The sequence below is a fragment of the Chlorocebus sabaeus genome, chromosome 5 (assembly GCF_047675955.1).
Source record: "Chlorocebus sabaeus isolate Y175 chromosome 5, mChlSab1.0.hap1, whole genome shotgun sequence".
Taxonomy (NCBI): domain Eukaryota; kingdom Metazoa; phylum Chordata; class Mammalia; order Primates; family Cercopithecidae; genus Chlorocebus; species Chlorocebus sabaeus.
The window spans coordinates 11,958,249-11,973,516 of NC_132908.1; the positions used below are offsets into that span (position 1 = coordinate 11,958,249).

The 15,268-nt window shown below is 47.2% G+C and overlaps 1 protein-coding gene across 5 annotated transcripts in view; it reads left to right on the plus strand.

The window, feature by feature from the left end:
* SNX29 (sorting nexin 29) overlaps window positions 1-15,268 on the plus strand; it is a 638,098-nt gene that overhangs the window by 404,515 nt on the left and 218,315 nt on the right. For 4 of the 5 annotated variants that reach the window (XM_007986063.3, XM_007986052.3, XM_073015179.1 and 1 more), the window contains one exon: window positions 13,159-13,214. In XM_007986063.3, the coding sequence (XP_007984254.1) occupies window positions 13,159-13,214 (56 nt within the window). Of the gene's footprint in view, window positions 1-9,229; window positions 9,558-13,158; window positions 13,215-15,268 lie in introns of those variants that run through there. The other variant, XM_037989526.2, reaches the window with a different exon arrangement.

The window sequence follows — 15,268 nt, forward strand, 5'->3', positions numbered from 1 at the left end:
AGAAGGAATTTATTGTTGGGAAAGGGGGCAGCAAGATGGACAGCGTTCTCCAGGACCAATGAGATGTGCGGCCTCCTTGGCTCCGGCCTCCCCAGCTCCAGAACAAAGGTGGGGATGATGACTGAGGGACACATCACGTCTCCTGACAGCAGAAGATGATGTCTGCGAACCCAGCTTAATGTGCATGGCCTTGTCCCCAGGCAGGGGCAGCCTCAGCTGGCCAGGTGTCCCCGTCACTGCAGAGTTCTGTTCTTGGACTGGCTGCACAGGGAGACTCCAGGGCACCAAAACATCTTCCTGCCTCACCCTCAGGCTCTCTGAGCCAGTACCTCCTGATCCAGGTCTATTTCTGAACTCCGAGATCCAAGACCAAGGTCATTCTCATCAGCCCTTAAGCCAGCTAAGGACTCTTCCTGGCTCCTTGTGTGCTGGTGCGGCTTCCAGATAATGATAGCCAAGGTCACACTTGCTGAGCGCTCTGGTGATTCAGGCACTCTTCTTAGTACTTTATGCAAATTATCTCATTGAGTCCTTACCGCAAACCTCTGAGGGAGGTGGAATTACCATATTCATTCCACGGAGGAGGAAGCCGAAGGGCGGAGAGGTGGAGCCATTCGCCCTGCTCACAGAGCTAGGAGGAGGCAGTTCGCAAAGTGAGCTGGGTGGCTGGTTCTGCCTGCACGCCCGTCACTGCTCTGCCCACCTGCTCTCCGTCCACCGACCACCAGATCAGCGTCCCAGAGAGCAAGTGCGACACTGTTGCCAATAGCACAGGGTTCTTGGTAAGATGCCATTCAAGAGAAGGAATCTGCTTTAAAAAATAAATAAATAAATAAACCTTGAGTCTTCAGGGAATGGAAAACCCATAGATGCTTTTTCAACGTGAGATGAATCTTTCCCAAACAGGTGGCAGTACCTATGCCTGCTCCATGTTAATAAGAAAGGGGTTGAAGGGTGAAAAATTAAACAAAAAAGCCTTCTTTTCCAGAAGACAGGAAAGAGCAAATAAGAGAGAGCCACACCTAGGCCGGGTGTGGTGGCTCACGCCTGTAATGCCGGCACTTTGGCAGGCTGAGGTGAGCGGATCACTTGAAGCCAGGAGTTCGAGACCAGCCTGTCCAACATGGTGAAACCCCGTCTGTACTAAAAATACAAAAATTAGCTGGGCATGGTGGCATACGCCTGTCATCCTAGCTACTCTGGAGGCCAAGGCAGGAGAATCACTTGCACCCGGGAGGCAGAGGCTGCTGTGAGTCGAGATTGTGCCACTCTACTCCAGCCTGGGCGAGAGAGTGAGACTCAGTCTCATTTAAAAAAAAAAAAAAAAAAAAGAGAGAGAGCCACACCTAGATTCCCATTACTGATCCATTGAAACCGAGTTAGCGGTTCCATTCCTGCTGCCTCGGCACTGACTGGGAGGGAAGTGGGCTGCGGCAGTTCTCTTTGTTCCTCATCACACAACCGAATGGCCTAGGAGAGGCCGAGAGAGAAGGCTGCAGCTTGCTCTGGTGCCCCATTCTTCCCAGGGCTGCAGCACCGGTCTACTTGGAATAGCACTTGAGCCTTGGGAAAGCAATGAGGAGAAATGCTGGCGTCTCAGAAGTGGAGAACAGGTTCCCATCCAAGCTGAGCTGAGGGGATGATGGCTCAGGTCAAAGCTGGCTACACTCCCCTTGCCATTTGTTATCTTTTTAGTACAGGGATGTGAAAGGGAGGGGTTGGGGTGGGAGGGTTAGAAAGGCCGTTTTCTTGAGTGTTTATTATTGTGGACCCAGCAGGATACCAGGCGTTTTACAAATAGGACGTTGCAGGTGGGTGAGTACTGGCCCTGTTTTACAGATGAGGAAACTGAGGCTCAAGATTTTCTGTTAGTAAGTGTTGAGGCCTGAGTCTACCTGACCTTAAGCCATCTGACCTTAAGACCCTGTGTCTTCTCTGGCAGACCTTGGTAGCCAAACCTAATCAGTGAAGAGCTTTATGAGAACATTCCTCCCCTACCTCCATGCCTCCATGCCTAAAGCAGCCTCTGGCATGTGGCATTCTTTCTTGTGACTGGTGGAAATTAAACTCTAAGGAAGAACCCTGGAGGAAACATTCCAGAGTTGTTTTGCTTTTATCTGCAAATTAGCAGCAAACACAGAGCCTTTTCATCCACAGATATCATCATTGTGGTTATAATGTTAAAAATACAGTCCATGCGTGTGGTTAACAGCCAATGACCCAGTCATACACATGCTGGGATTGCCAGAGCATCTTCACTTTCCTTTCGAGGCACCATCTTTTGCAGGTGCCGAGCTTTAGGGCTTCCTTCTTTCAGAGGAGGTGAGCCTGGATTCTTTTTCTGCACCCATGTTTCTTCTAGGGGAGACAGCAGGTATTATAGAAGGAGCACAAATTGCGATTCAGCCACAGTTGGCTTTGAATTCTTGCTGTGTCTGTGGGCACATCACTTAGCCTCTCTGAGCCTCTGTAGAATATGGGAAACAGGTTACTCAAAGAACGACATGAGTGGGTGCAAATAAATGTCTGACTCCTTAACGTCTTGACATTCCTTCTCTATCCGGAGCCAGGGGCCTTGTTTGATTCTCAAGTCCCTGACATTTTATAAAGTTGTGGAGATCAAAGATTTATTCCTCCCTACCTAGACAAATGAGATTTCCCTGAAATTACAAATGATTTTTCTACGTCTTTCCAGCTATCAGTTAGGAATTGGCAAACATTTTCCATAAATGCCCAGATAGTAGATGACTCTGCGGGTCATGCTGTCTCTCTCGCCATTACTCCACTTTGCTGATGCAGCCTGAAAGTGGTCATAGATGATGCATAACCGGCTGTTGAGTGTGACTCTGTTCCCATAAAACTCCGTTTACAATAACAGGCTGGATTTGGCCCAGGAGCCATAGTTTGCCGATCCCTGATGTAGAGTTTGGAGAGGTACTGGGTTTAGGTGCCAGAAATGCAAAAATGAATGAATCCTTGCTCCGAAGGATTCTCCCTGTAATACACTTGCAGTTAGTGCTAGTAAGGGATATTCTTTTTGCAAAAGGACATTTAAGGTAACAGGAGGCCGGGCACGGTGGCTCGTGCTTGTAATCCCAGCACTTTGGGAGGTCGAGGTGGGTGGATCACGAGGTCAGGAGATCGAGACCATCCTGGCTAACACGGTGAAACCTCGTCTCTACCGAAAATACAAAAAATTAGCCGGGCGTGGTGGCGGACGCCTGTAGTCCCAGCTACTCGGGAGGCTGAGGCAGGAGAATGGCGTGAACCCAGGAGGCGGAGCTTGCAGTGAGCAGAGATGGCGCCACTGCACTCCAGCCTGGGCGACAGAGCGAGACTCTGTCTCAAAAAAAAAAAGGTAACAGGAAAGGCAAGGTACCTTTGGTTGTTCTTACAGGCTGGCATCACTAACAGATCAAGCCAGGTGTATCTAAATCTGCTTCTGCCTGCAAGGATGAGCTCCTCAGACCTGCCTCTTAAACATCCTTGATATCTCTCAGTGCTGTTAAATGCTGCTCGGTGGTCCCAGGCCAATTTTTACATCACAGTTTTCCTTGGGATTGTAGTGTGTCTTAGGAAATCCTACATCCACTCCCCATGTTACTGTAACAGTAGCACAAGCCAGTTCAGATTCTCGGTTTTGCACAGCTGCCTTTGTTTGGCATCATCTGCTTGATCTGTGCCTCAGTTTCCCTGGCTGTTCAATAGGAGTTAAGGATGAAATAGTGCATGAGAACTGATAGGATTTGGCTGTGTCCCCACCCACATCTCATCTTGAATTGTAGCCCCCATAGTTCCCACGTGTTGTGGGAGGGACCTGGTGGGAGATAATGGAATCACAGGGGCGGTTTCTCCCGTACTGTTCTCGTGGTAGTGATTAAGTCTCATGAGATCTGGGGTTTTTATAAGGAGTTTCCCCTTTCTCTTGGCTCTTGTTCTTCTCCTGCCTGCCACCATGTAAGATGTGACTTGCTCTTTCTTTCTGCCATGATTGTGAGGCCTCCCCAGCCATGTGGAACTGTGAGTCCATTCAACTCTTTCTTTTATAATTACCTTTATCAGCAGCGTGAGAACAGACTAATACAAGAACATTTGTTCCATGTTTGCTGAACTTAAAAAAAAAATCATATTTGTGTAACCCTTTAAGAGCAACTCATCCTTACCAACTCAGTAGGGGGCACGGGTCAACAGGGAGAACACAGGAAGGGCTCTGGCCACTGAGCCTTGAAACATCTCCTAGAAACCCTGGGACCTGGGAGGAGAGGCTAAAAACACCACAGATGTGGGGCAAAGCAGGAGAAGCCTGCAGCCCAGGGCCCCAGCCACTGTGAGGCTGCTCATTTACTCTTCAGACCGTTTCCCTCATCTGAAGCAGGAGCAAGTTTGGGTTAGTTGAATACTCTCCACTCATTGCGGTAAGTCTGAGTGTTTCACTAACTGGTTGAAAACTCATAACTTAAGAATAGTTCTATATTGGTAGCTTCAGCCTGGAGGGATACTAGACAGTTGTTGATTTGTGCTTTTCTTATAGGTGATTCTTAAAAGTCTGTTGATATAAAGGGGATGGCAGAGAGTTTGGCACGTTACCCCTTGTGTGCAGTTCAGGGGTGTGTGTGTGTGTGTGTGTGTACGTGCGCACAGCCTCCTAGCGGTTCACCTCTTGCCTCCCATCTCTGCTCTGCAGCCAGAGTGACTGACTGAAGTGTGAGCTGGACCAGACTCTCTCTTGCTTAAATCCCTCAGAGGTTTCCCCCGTTGGAGCACAGACCAAAGCCATTCTCATCTCCCTCATGCTTCAGGCTCCTCCCAGACGCCTCATCCATCCCTGTCCTCCGTGGACTTTTCACAGCCTTAACTGTGTAATGAATTGTGCTGACTGCTGTGTGGAGGCTGTCTCTCCTGGTGGATGGTACGCTTCACGAGCCCCGGGGCTTCCTCTCCCCCGGCACCTGCAGAGAGTCACTACTGAGTGGAATGTAGTGCAAATCTGTGAAATAAACATATGCATAGCTAGTGTGCATTTGTGGAATGGAGCAGTCAGCCCCTCACTCTGGGCGAGGGCTGCTCGACACCCAAACCGCCGTGCCCTCAGTGGGGTTTCCACAGAGCCCAGAATGTTTCTCCGCCAGGTACTAGGCTGGGGCGGTTCTTGCAGGATCGTATTGGAGCTTCCCAACAACCCCACCTAGGGAAGCTTCTATTGTCCCTATTTTCCAGGAGGGAAGTAAGGCCCAGAGAAGAGGAGTGGTTTATTCTCGGCCACACAACTGAGTCAGAGCTCAGGCCTGGCAGACCCAAGTCTTGTTCAGTCTTTAAAGTAAAAACAAACAAACAAACAAACAAAACACTTATTTAGAATGAGGAAGTGAATCACAACAGATTATCTTTGTTGTTTAGAGATGGGGTCTCACTCTGTCACCCTAGCTGGGGTGCAGTGGCGCAATCACGCCTCACTGCAGCTTCTCCCTCCCGGGATCGGGCGATGCTTCCACTTCAGCCTCATGAGTAGTTGGGACTACAGGAGCATGCCACCACGCCCAGCTGCTTTTTAAATATTCTGTAGAGATGGGGTCTCCCTGTGTTGTCCAGACTGGCCTTAGTCTCCTGGGCTCAAGCGATCCTCCTGCCTTGGCCTCCTGAGTTGCTGGGATTATAAGCATGAGCCACCATGCCCAGCCTTACAAATTATCGTTGTTAAAGAGCTGATACATACCACAAATACCACAGAATCCAGACAAACTATCAGGCACATTTAATTAATCAACTATCAGGCACATTTCTCTGATCCCTTTTCTCCTACATTTTTAAGCTGCATACTCTGATAGCCTGTTTAGAAGATAGTACTGTTACATCATTTTCTGTACAGAGAGTAGAAAGATAATTCAGTAGTTCTTCCAGCATGGTGGAACAAAAACTTTCCAGCATTTTTCTTGAAATTTTAAAAGCAATTATATGAAAGAATTTTACAGTGAACACCTGTATACCTACCACTTAGAGTCTACCATTAACAGTTTGCTGTACTTTATCATCGTTTTTTTATCCATCCATCTATGCATGCATCCATTCAGCCATTCATTCATTCATCTGTCCATTTTATCTTTTTTTGGGATGCATTTCATAGTCAATTGCAGCTATCGGTACATGTTTCTTCCAAAATACTTCAGTATGCACGTAGAACTTTCCCATCACCCCAGAATGGCCCTTCATGCCATTTCCTGGTGTTCCCCACTCCACTCTCCCCGAGGCATTCACTGTTCTGATTTTCTTTCCACCACAGACATGATAGTTTCTTTCTTTTGATTTAAAATTGCGTGATTGTTATGTTGATTTTTTGAAAGGTTAACAAGTCATGTACGTGGTAAAAATGTATAAGGTCTAAAGTTTTACAGATAAGAATGAATCCTCCTCTCTCCTTTGACACTTGCTTCTCAGTGCCTTGCCTCAAAGGCATCCATGGCTAGCAGGTTCTTATGTGTCTTTATAGAAATGGTTCCTGCATATAGACACGTGTGTCTCCCGACACGCTGCTTCTTCATGAGGATAGTAGTTCACCTGACACATTGTTTTGTGTCTAGCTTTTGTAATTTGACATTATAGCTTAGAGATCCTCTCCTCCTTAGAGGGGATGCCTGCTGTTCTTTTCGTAACTGCACAGCCTGGCTGTGACTGTGCTGTATTTTATATAACCATTTCGTTCCTTGTTTCCAGGCTTTTATTACTCTAAGTGGTGTTGCAACAAATGTCTTTGTATCCTTATCTCTGTGCTTATGTTGTCCATCGCTTTTATTTCTTGGAAAGAAAATAGATGTCCATTCTTAGTGAATTAGTAAGTTCAATTATTTCCCCATGCCCTTTGCCTCCCACCCCTTCCCTGCTCCAGCCATTCATTCATCCGTCTGTCCATTTTTACATCTGCCTGTCTATCCATCCAATGGGAACATTCACTGAGCAGTCAGATGTGCCTGCCTACCACCTTGGACTCTTGAGAATATTGTCCTCGACACCCCCAATATCTTTTGGGAAAAACAAACATGTCAAAAACTAATTCACAGAAGTGTGATAGTCTATGTTTGTGTGAGGTTTCAGGGCTGCCCGGAGGATAAAATAAAAACTCTAACGCTCTTATTTGCCAAGTTTTTACTCCTAGCAAAGAGTCCTTGACCTCGGCTGTTTTTAAAAACCACAGAGAACAGAGAACAAAAACAACAAAACAAAAACCACAGAGATATGATACCTCTAGTTGTATGTTTGTAAATCAAATGAAAAAACTAACAGAGAACCCTGAAAGTGCTCCAGAACTGGGCTAGCTTTGTACTGAAGGGCATGGATAGCCCAGGCCGACTTTATGATCATATCATCAGGCCTGAGCCTGTTGCTTGGCTTGACCAACCAAGCTGAGAGACAGAACTGTGCCATTTCCCATTATGTTCCTTATTAAAAGATGAGATGAGGAAGCAAGCTCATTGGTGGAATGGAAAAGTTGTCATTTTTTTGGCAGTAAAAAGGGAGAGCTAATTGCATAAGGGCAGGCTATTTGAAAACAGGAATGAGTGAGAAAGCGACTCTGGAAAACAAATTATGGCTATCTCTTCATGATTGGAACAAAGATTTGCTGGCTCCATAGCATCTTCCTTGTTGCTTTTCTTTGGAGCAGTGAATCTGAGAACCTGGTAATTAGAAGGAAGAAAATAAGATTCTCTTTCTTTGATTCTTTCTTTTGTCTCCAAACTATCTTATCCTTCCCATGCATCAAGATTTTGAATTTGCTATAAAGCAGTGTAAAAATCTGTTGGCATCTCAGGGTGGAAACATAGTGTATCTTATGCTTCGTTTTTTCATTCATTCATTCATTCATTCATTCATTCAGTGTGTTAATTCGGTGCCTACATATGTTGGGTTCTTGGCCAGGCTGCATTGTGTCATGGTGAACAGGTGGGTGTGGGAGGCACATATAGAGCTCTCTGAGCTCACAAGGAGGGTTCCAATCTGCAGATAACCAGCGTGGAGTCATTACAGGCTGAGGAATGTGAAACGTAGAGGGTTGCATTGGAGACACTGTTTAGTTCTGGTGGTCTGGGAAGGTGCCTCCTAGGAATTCATATTTTCGCTGAGTCTCAGATGAGAAGAGCTAACCTCACAGAGAGGCTGAGGAAGAGCAGAAGGGAGCTGTAGCTTACAATAATACTTGCTTCACAGATTGAGGATTTACTGTGAGACCGTGAAGTCCTTGGCATGTAGTAATTGTTCAACACATGCTGGCCTCCCTCCTTGCCTTTGTTGATTTTTTTGAATAGGGCAATCTGAGGCTGGTTGTCATGAGGTAGACAAGGAAGAAATCAAGGTTTACGGAAGCTAAGTGACTTCTCAAACCATCAGAGGAAGCCCAGGATTAGAACTCAAAACGTCTGCATTTCCATCTGTTCCTGAGAGCTTATGTACTTGGCTCAGAGTCTGGAGGCTGACCTGTGTACCCAGAGATGGAAAAGGACCTGGGACTTCCTAGGGGCAAAGCCTCCTAAGTCATCTTGCAGCAGCAACAGCAAAATAAAATCAGAAAACCCCCAAGCTTTAAGGAGTCTCAAGGTTTTAGACCCAGTTGTACGTCTGTATATGTCTACTTTGGAGCTATTGAGTCCTTTCAGACTTTCTTCACCCATCAGAGGTCCGTTTATCAGCTAAGGCTCTTGAATATGAATAGGGTTACTTCATTTTCTGGGCATCCCAGAGGCAGGATGTGAAGAACGGAGACTTTGTAGTGGGAGGCAGTATAGCTTAGCAGTTAGAAGTGCAGGCTCTGGAGCCAGACCACCTGCATTTGAACTCCACCTATGCTACTTACTAGCCAAATGACCTTGGGCAAGTTACTTTTACGGAGTATATATCGCTGTATGTGAAACTACCCCAAAACTTAATGGCTTTAAAAAAAATGGCTATTTTTTAATCTCTCATGATTCTGTGGGCTGACTGAGATCAGCTGGGTGGTTCTTCTGCATCATGTGGTGTTGACCAGGGCTTGACTGAGCTGGACATCCAAGATAGCGCTCTCATTTATCTGGCAGCCCACTGGGACCTCAGATGGGATTATTGATCAGAATACCTCCTATGGCTTCTCCACCTGGAGAAAGCCTGAGCACCTGAAGTCACTGAGGCTGAGTGAGAGGCTGCTGAGTAGACTAAGAGATTTGGTTTGGACTCCTGACATCTTTACTTCCTCTGTGTTTATTCACAGTGATCTGTCTTGTCCTTGCCCATGAAATCGGGAGCACACCTCTGCCCACCCGCTGTGGAAGAGCTTTGTGGAGTTGGCAGCCTTTGATGATACTGGTGGTGGCGGTGTCATTCTTGCACACCCCTCAGGACTAGAAGTGAGGGCAGCTGCAATGATGGAAGAGTTCCCTGTTCATCTTCACTGCCCCCTTACCCGGACCCTTATTGTGCTAATGGGAGGAGGTGTAATTTTTTTTCTATGGCTCTGGCAAATTGGCTGATTTTCTTTTTCTCTCCCTCTTCTGTCTTTCCTTTTTATTTAAATAAACATTTATTCAGCACATAATGGATACTTTTCATTCTTTTTGGAAGAACCTCTAGTGTCTTCCCAGGTTTGAGGACTTGCCAGTCAAAGTCGCAGGGTGGGCCTGTGTCAGAGTTCCACATGGCCCCGGGGTCAGAGTTTTATGACTAGGGAGAGAGCTGTTGTCCTGGCCTGTACCTGCTCCCCACCTCCCCCAACAACCCAGGAAATCCTGAGTCGGGGAGATGATGGAAACTTCTTCGCTGTTGCAGCCCAGAAGTGGATTCCCCGGTGGTCTCATCTACCATTTCACATCCTTGTGTGTACAGCACCGAGGGTGTTTGCTCCGGCGTGATTCAGGAATCCTGGCTGCTCTGTTGCTCTAGTGACAGGATCTGCCTTTCCTTGCACCTGAAGACTGCTACATGAGTGCCCAGACCACAGGCATAGGGTGAGCTGCCTTCTCTGCAGGGTCAGGGAGAGGCGAATGGAGATAGCCATGTTGCTGATGGCTGGTTTGTGCCCCATATCGAGGGTAAACTAAAGAGAAGCCTGCATCCCAGGGATGTGTTCTCCAAGATTCCCCAGACTTCAGGAGGTCACAGGGGATGTTTGTGGCCAGTATCAGTAGAAAGTTGATTTTTCTTACAAAATAATCTCTTCTCCACACTCTTTATTGCCAGAATTTGAAATAAAATCAGCTCTCTAAAGGGCTGCTGTCAAGTCTAGCTAATATCTGGCTCCAGTCTTGAAAGACAGTGACAAAAGACAAAATTTGATGTTGAGTAAGCTCGGCCTTTAATTATTATCATGCATTTGCTACAGTGCCTGGCCTTGTTATCAAGTTATGTTCCACGGAGGTTAGAAAGTTCCCAAATTGTTTTTCCAAGCAGCCTCCCTGGTACTCATGTAGGCACACAAAATCTCCTGGTTTACTGATCCCAATAATGCCATGTAATTAGAAGAAAAGCCTCTAAGTCAGAAGGATTGAACAACTCCTGGGTACGCATATCCACTATTCAAAATGTTCCCTGAAAATCACCACCCCTGAAGGGAAACTTTTACCTACACAAAAGTTACCTTGTTCCAGAATTAGTCATTTTTGAAGAAGCCCTTTGTTTTTTATAATTGTAGATTAATGTCTGTCCATAAAAAAATCTGCCTTGTCTTTCACCTTGGTCTTTTTGGTTGCCTTCTGCCTGTGCTCTGTGGGGTAGATACAGCAAGACGCTCTTGTGATTGAGTTTCATGGGTGCAAACTCTGTTCACTTCCATTTGGAAATGAGGCTGCATTTAAAGACGGTGGTGATTGTGTGTAGCATTGGAGCTGGTGTCCTGATGGCCTGTGAGTCCCCCTCCAGCCTGCTCACTTGATCCCCATAGCATGTCCAGAAGAGCCTTTCCCAGCCTCAGTGCTGAGGGGGAAACCCAGAGAAGAGGAGTGGCCTGCTGGCGTCCTGGCCATTTTTTTTTTTTTTTTTTTTTTTTCTGAGACAGAGTCTCGCTCTGTCGCCCAGACTGGAGTGCAGTGGCCGGATCTCAGCTCACTGCAACCTCTGCCTCCCCAGTTTACGCCATTCTCCTGCCTCAGCCTCCCAAGTAGCTGGGACTACAGGCGCCCGCCACCTCGCCTGGATAGTTTTTTGTATTTTTTTTTAGTAGAGGTGGGGTTTCACCGTGTTAGCCAGGATGGTCTCGATCTGACCTCGTGATCTGCCCGTCTCGGCCTGCCAAAGTGCTGGAATTACAGGCTTGAGCCACCGCGCCCGGTGTCCCGGCCATTTCTACTGGGCTCCACATGGATGTAAAGGGGGAGAATGGGTGTTGTCTAGAAGGTGACGTGGCTTTAGAACCCTTTCTTTGCCCTTTTCTGTCCCTGATGCATAACTATTTGGAAGGCACTGTCTCTGCCACCTTGCTTTCTGGATTTGAGTGACATGCATGGAGTGGGATGAGGTGGAAAGGGTATTTGATTACTTAATAATGTGATATGCACTTAAATTAATATATATCTGCTTATGATTATGCAGTTAATATGTCTTCATTGTAGAAGGTACGGAAAAGTTCAAAATAGAATATACAAATTCTTTTAATTTTTTTTTTTTGAAACAGGGTCATGCTCTGTCACCCAGGTTAGGGTGCAGTGGTGTGATCATAGGTCACTGCAGCCTTGAACTGCGGGACTCAAGTGATGCTCCCACGTCAGCCTCTGGAGTAGGTGGGACTACAGGCTTGTGCCACCATGCCTGGCTAATGTCTTTTTCCATTATTTTTAGGAGAGACACGGTCTTGCTGTGTTGCCCAGGCTCGTCTTGAACTCCTGGGCTCAAGCGATCTGCCCACCTTGGCCTCCCCAAGTGTTGGAGTTACAGGCATGAGCCACTTCACCCAGCCTCCACTGTTGATTGAAGGAGAGCCTTCTAATGTGTCCTAACCTTCAGTTTCTTCATTTCTTCTTGAAGCCTTCAAGACTACTTCAATCTTACTTTCTTTTTTCACCTTTTAGCTGACTTTTCCTGTTTGCTGAGGGTTTATAGCAGAAAAGCTTTGAAGTTGGACAGATCCATTTCCTAAATGTGTGACCTTGGGCAAGTTTTACAGCCTCCCTGAGCCTCGGTTTCCTCATCTGTAAAGTGGAGAGAATAATACCTGTCCTCAAGTTCACTGTGAAGCTTGCTGGGGATTGCGGGTAGCGTGGGAACCCCGAGAGGTGAAAGGTGTGAAGTCAGTGTCCTCTTTTTTCCCTTCACTACCCCTCACCCTTCTCTGTTCCATTTGGTTTCTCTTAGTCTTGATCCCCCTTCTTAAAATTCTAGCCAGTTTAATTTCTAGCAGATCAAAAAAAGAAGGTCATTCCCTGGGTATGAGAAAAATATCAACATTTATTGAACGTCTACCACTACTGGGCATTTTGCTGTCTGCTTTACATAATAATTGCAATCCTTGTGACAGCTGTGAGAATCAGTTTCCTATGTGAGGGGGAGCTGAGGGTGGGTGGCTTACTGGGGGTCACGTGTACCTGTGAATGCCTGCCTGCCCTCACCCCCACCTCCACAGTGGGTGGTAAGGACCCCAAGCGGTACTGGTGGTGGGCTCCACCATGCCACACAGTTTAGTTTCTCTCCTCTAGTCATCATATGGCCCTTCTGACTCAGAAGGAAAAGCCGTATTCTGCTGCCTCAAATTGCTCATACATTATGAGGGGAAAGGATGGAGCCATTGTGGGGGTGACTTTGGCCTTTTGTGTTTACCTACTGGGTGTGTCTGTGTGTGCGATGTTCATCATGGTGACAATGGATGTTTTTTCCATTGCACCTCTGATAACTTGCATCTCAGATCCTAATTAGGCCTTTACCGCTCAAAAATTACATGCTCTTACATGCCTGTGATTATCTCAATAGGATTAACAGTCCCTTGTCCCTAAAGATAATTGAGATCTCTCATGGTGGCATATTTTTATTACTGCAACATCCTCTCCGACCATCCCTCCACACAGTCTCTTACCGTTTTCCAGTGACTGCTTTTTCACTTCATTCTGAACAGGAAACATTGAGGGATCTCTGAGAGGCAGAATTCTTCTGTGATTACGTAAACCATGGTAACCATTATGCATTTTCTCTCCCCTCTCCCCCTTCTCCCGATGGTAGGTGCCTGGAGATTTGAGTCAAACGTCCGAAGACCAGAGTTTGTCGGATTTTGAAATGTAAGTCCACAGCCTGTGCTCACAAGGGATCCTTTAGAAACTGGGCTCTGTTGTTGGCTTCTGTCCCGGAAGACCACAGAGGGAAACAGAAATTACTGTTCAGACCCACACCAGGTTGATGTGGTTCTTGTAGAGCTAGTAGGAGTCGTTCTCCTACAGCCTCAGTCTGGCCCTCAGATGTGTTTTATCTCCCCCTTGGGTATTTAAAAACTTTTTTTTTTTTTCTTGGCCGACATTTAGAAGTTGGAAGGTATCACATAAAAATACAAATTTCCTTTATTTTCTTTAAAAATTAGACGTTTGTCCCTGTGAGGCCACAGTCTGCTGGAGCTGAGTAAAAGCTATCCCCTTTGCACAGGGCATGTGCTGTCCAGTTGACCACAGTCCCCGCTCTTCGCTGTTGCCTGGAAGTGACCAACTTCACTCGTTGTATTATCTGTGTGGCCCTTGGGTTATTGGAAACAACAGTAGTCAGTGCCTTGGTTGGATTTTTGATTGGATTAGATTCGATTTGGTGCCTTTGCTGAGCACCGCTAGGGAGAGGTTAGTTGGTCATCAGGCTATTTTTTTTTTGAGACGTAATCTCTCTCTGTTGCCCAGGCTGGAGTGCAATGGCACGATCTCAGCTCATTGCACCCTCTGCCCACCAGGTTCAAGTGGTTCTGCTGCCTCAGCCTTCCAAGTAGCTGGGATTATAGGCACACACCACCACACCTGGCTAATTTTTGTATTTTTTACTAGAGATGGGGTTTCACCCTGTTGACCAGCCTCGTCTCAAACTCCTGACCTCAGGTGATCCACCCATCTCAGTCTCCCAAAGTGCTGGGATTACAGGCAGGAACCACTGCACCCAGCCCTGATTTTTGTTCAGGATTTTTTGGGCTTTGGACAAATAGATCCTTTAGGCTGGTAAAGGGAATGGGATAAGTTCTCTCCTCTCTCATTCAGCTCTGGTGAGTTTAAGGTTCAGCACCCCTTGGGAAGAAAAGCCTCTTCTCGAGCAAGCAGGGCTGGGCCTTGGAAAGAGCATTTCTTCAGAACCAGGCTGGCCTGCATTGAAATCTCAGGCATCAGTCCAGCCATTTGACCTCACTGGGCCTCACTTTCCTAATCTGTGAGGTGAAGGTCCTGATGTGAACCTTGCGGGGCTTGTGGTGGCAGTAAGAGTGAGATTATGAAAGGCATGAGGGCATCACAGGGCTACTTGTGTTGGGGCAATTGCTAAGGTCAGGGGTGGAGGTGGCTGTTAGGCTGATAGGGTGGAGAGGCTGAGGTTGGGTGAGAGGTGACGAATGAAAATCAAAGGTGAATTTGCCTGCTGTGGGCTTGTGGGCAGGGGGAGCACAGCATGAAGAGCTCCTGGAATGGCAGTCCAGGGCAGCGGTGGGAAGAAACTGGGAAGACAGGAGAGAGCCACAGAGGGGAGTCCCAGACACGAGGCTGGAAGCACTCATTTTTTTTTTTTTTTTTTTTTTTTTTTTTGAGACAGAGTCTCGCTCTGTCGCCCAGGCTGGAGTGCGGTGGCCGGATCTCAGCTCACTGCAAGCTCCGCCTCCCGGGTTTACGCCATTCTCCTGCCTCAGCCTCCTGAGTAGCTGGGACCACAGGCGCCCGCCACCTCGCCCGGCTATTTTTTTGTATTTTTTAGTAGAGACGGGGTTTCACCGTGTTAGCCAGGATGGTCTTGATCTCCTGACCTCGTGATCCGCCTGTCTCGGCCTCCCAAAGTGCTGGGATTACAGGCTTGAGCCACCGCGCCCGGCCAGCACTCATTATTAAAGCAAGAATTCACCCAGGTCCTGCTGCAGGCCGGCGTCCGGGCAGGTCCTTGATAGAGGGGATCAGTTAGCCATGGTCCCTGCCCTCAAGTGGTCTCTGCCTGATCCAGGCCACGTTGTCTCTCCCCAGAGATTTGGAACCTCCCCCAACCAGTTTACTCATCTACACTAAAGCCAGAGGGAGCAATGGCACCATTCCCCTCTCATCATGGAGACCGAAATCCTTTGTGGAGCTTGCGAGGAAGGCCCTCACTCATCTCTGGCTTCGTCCCCGGC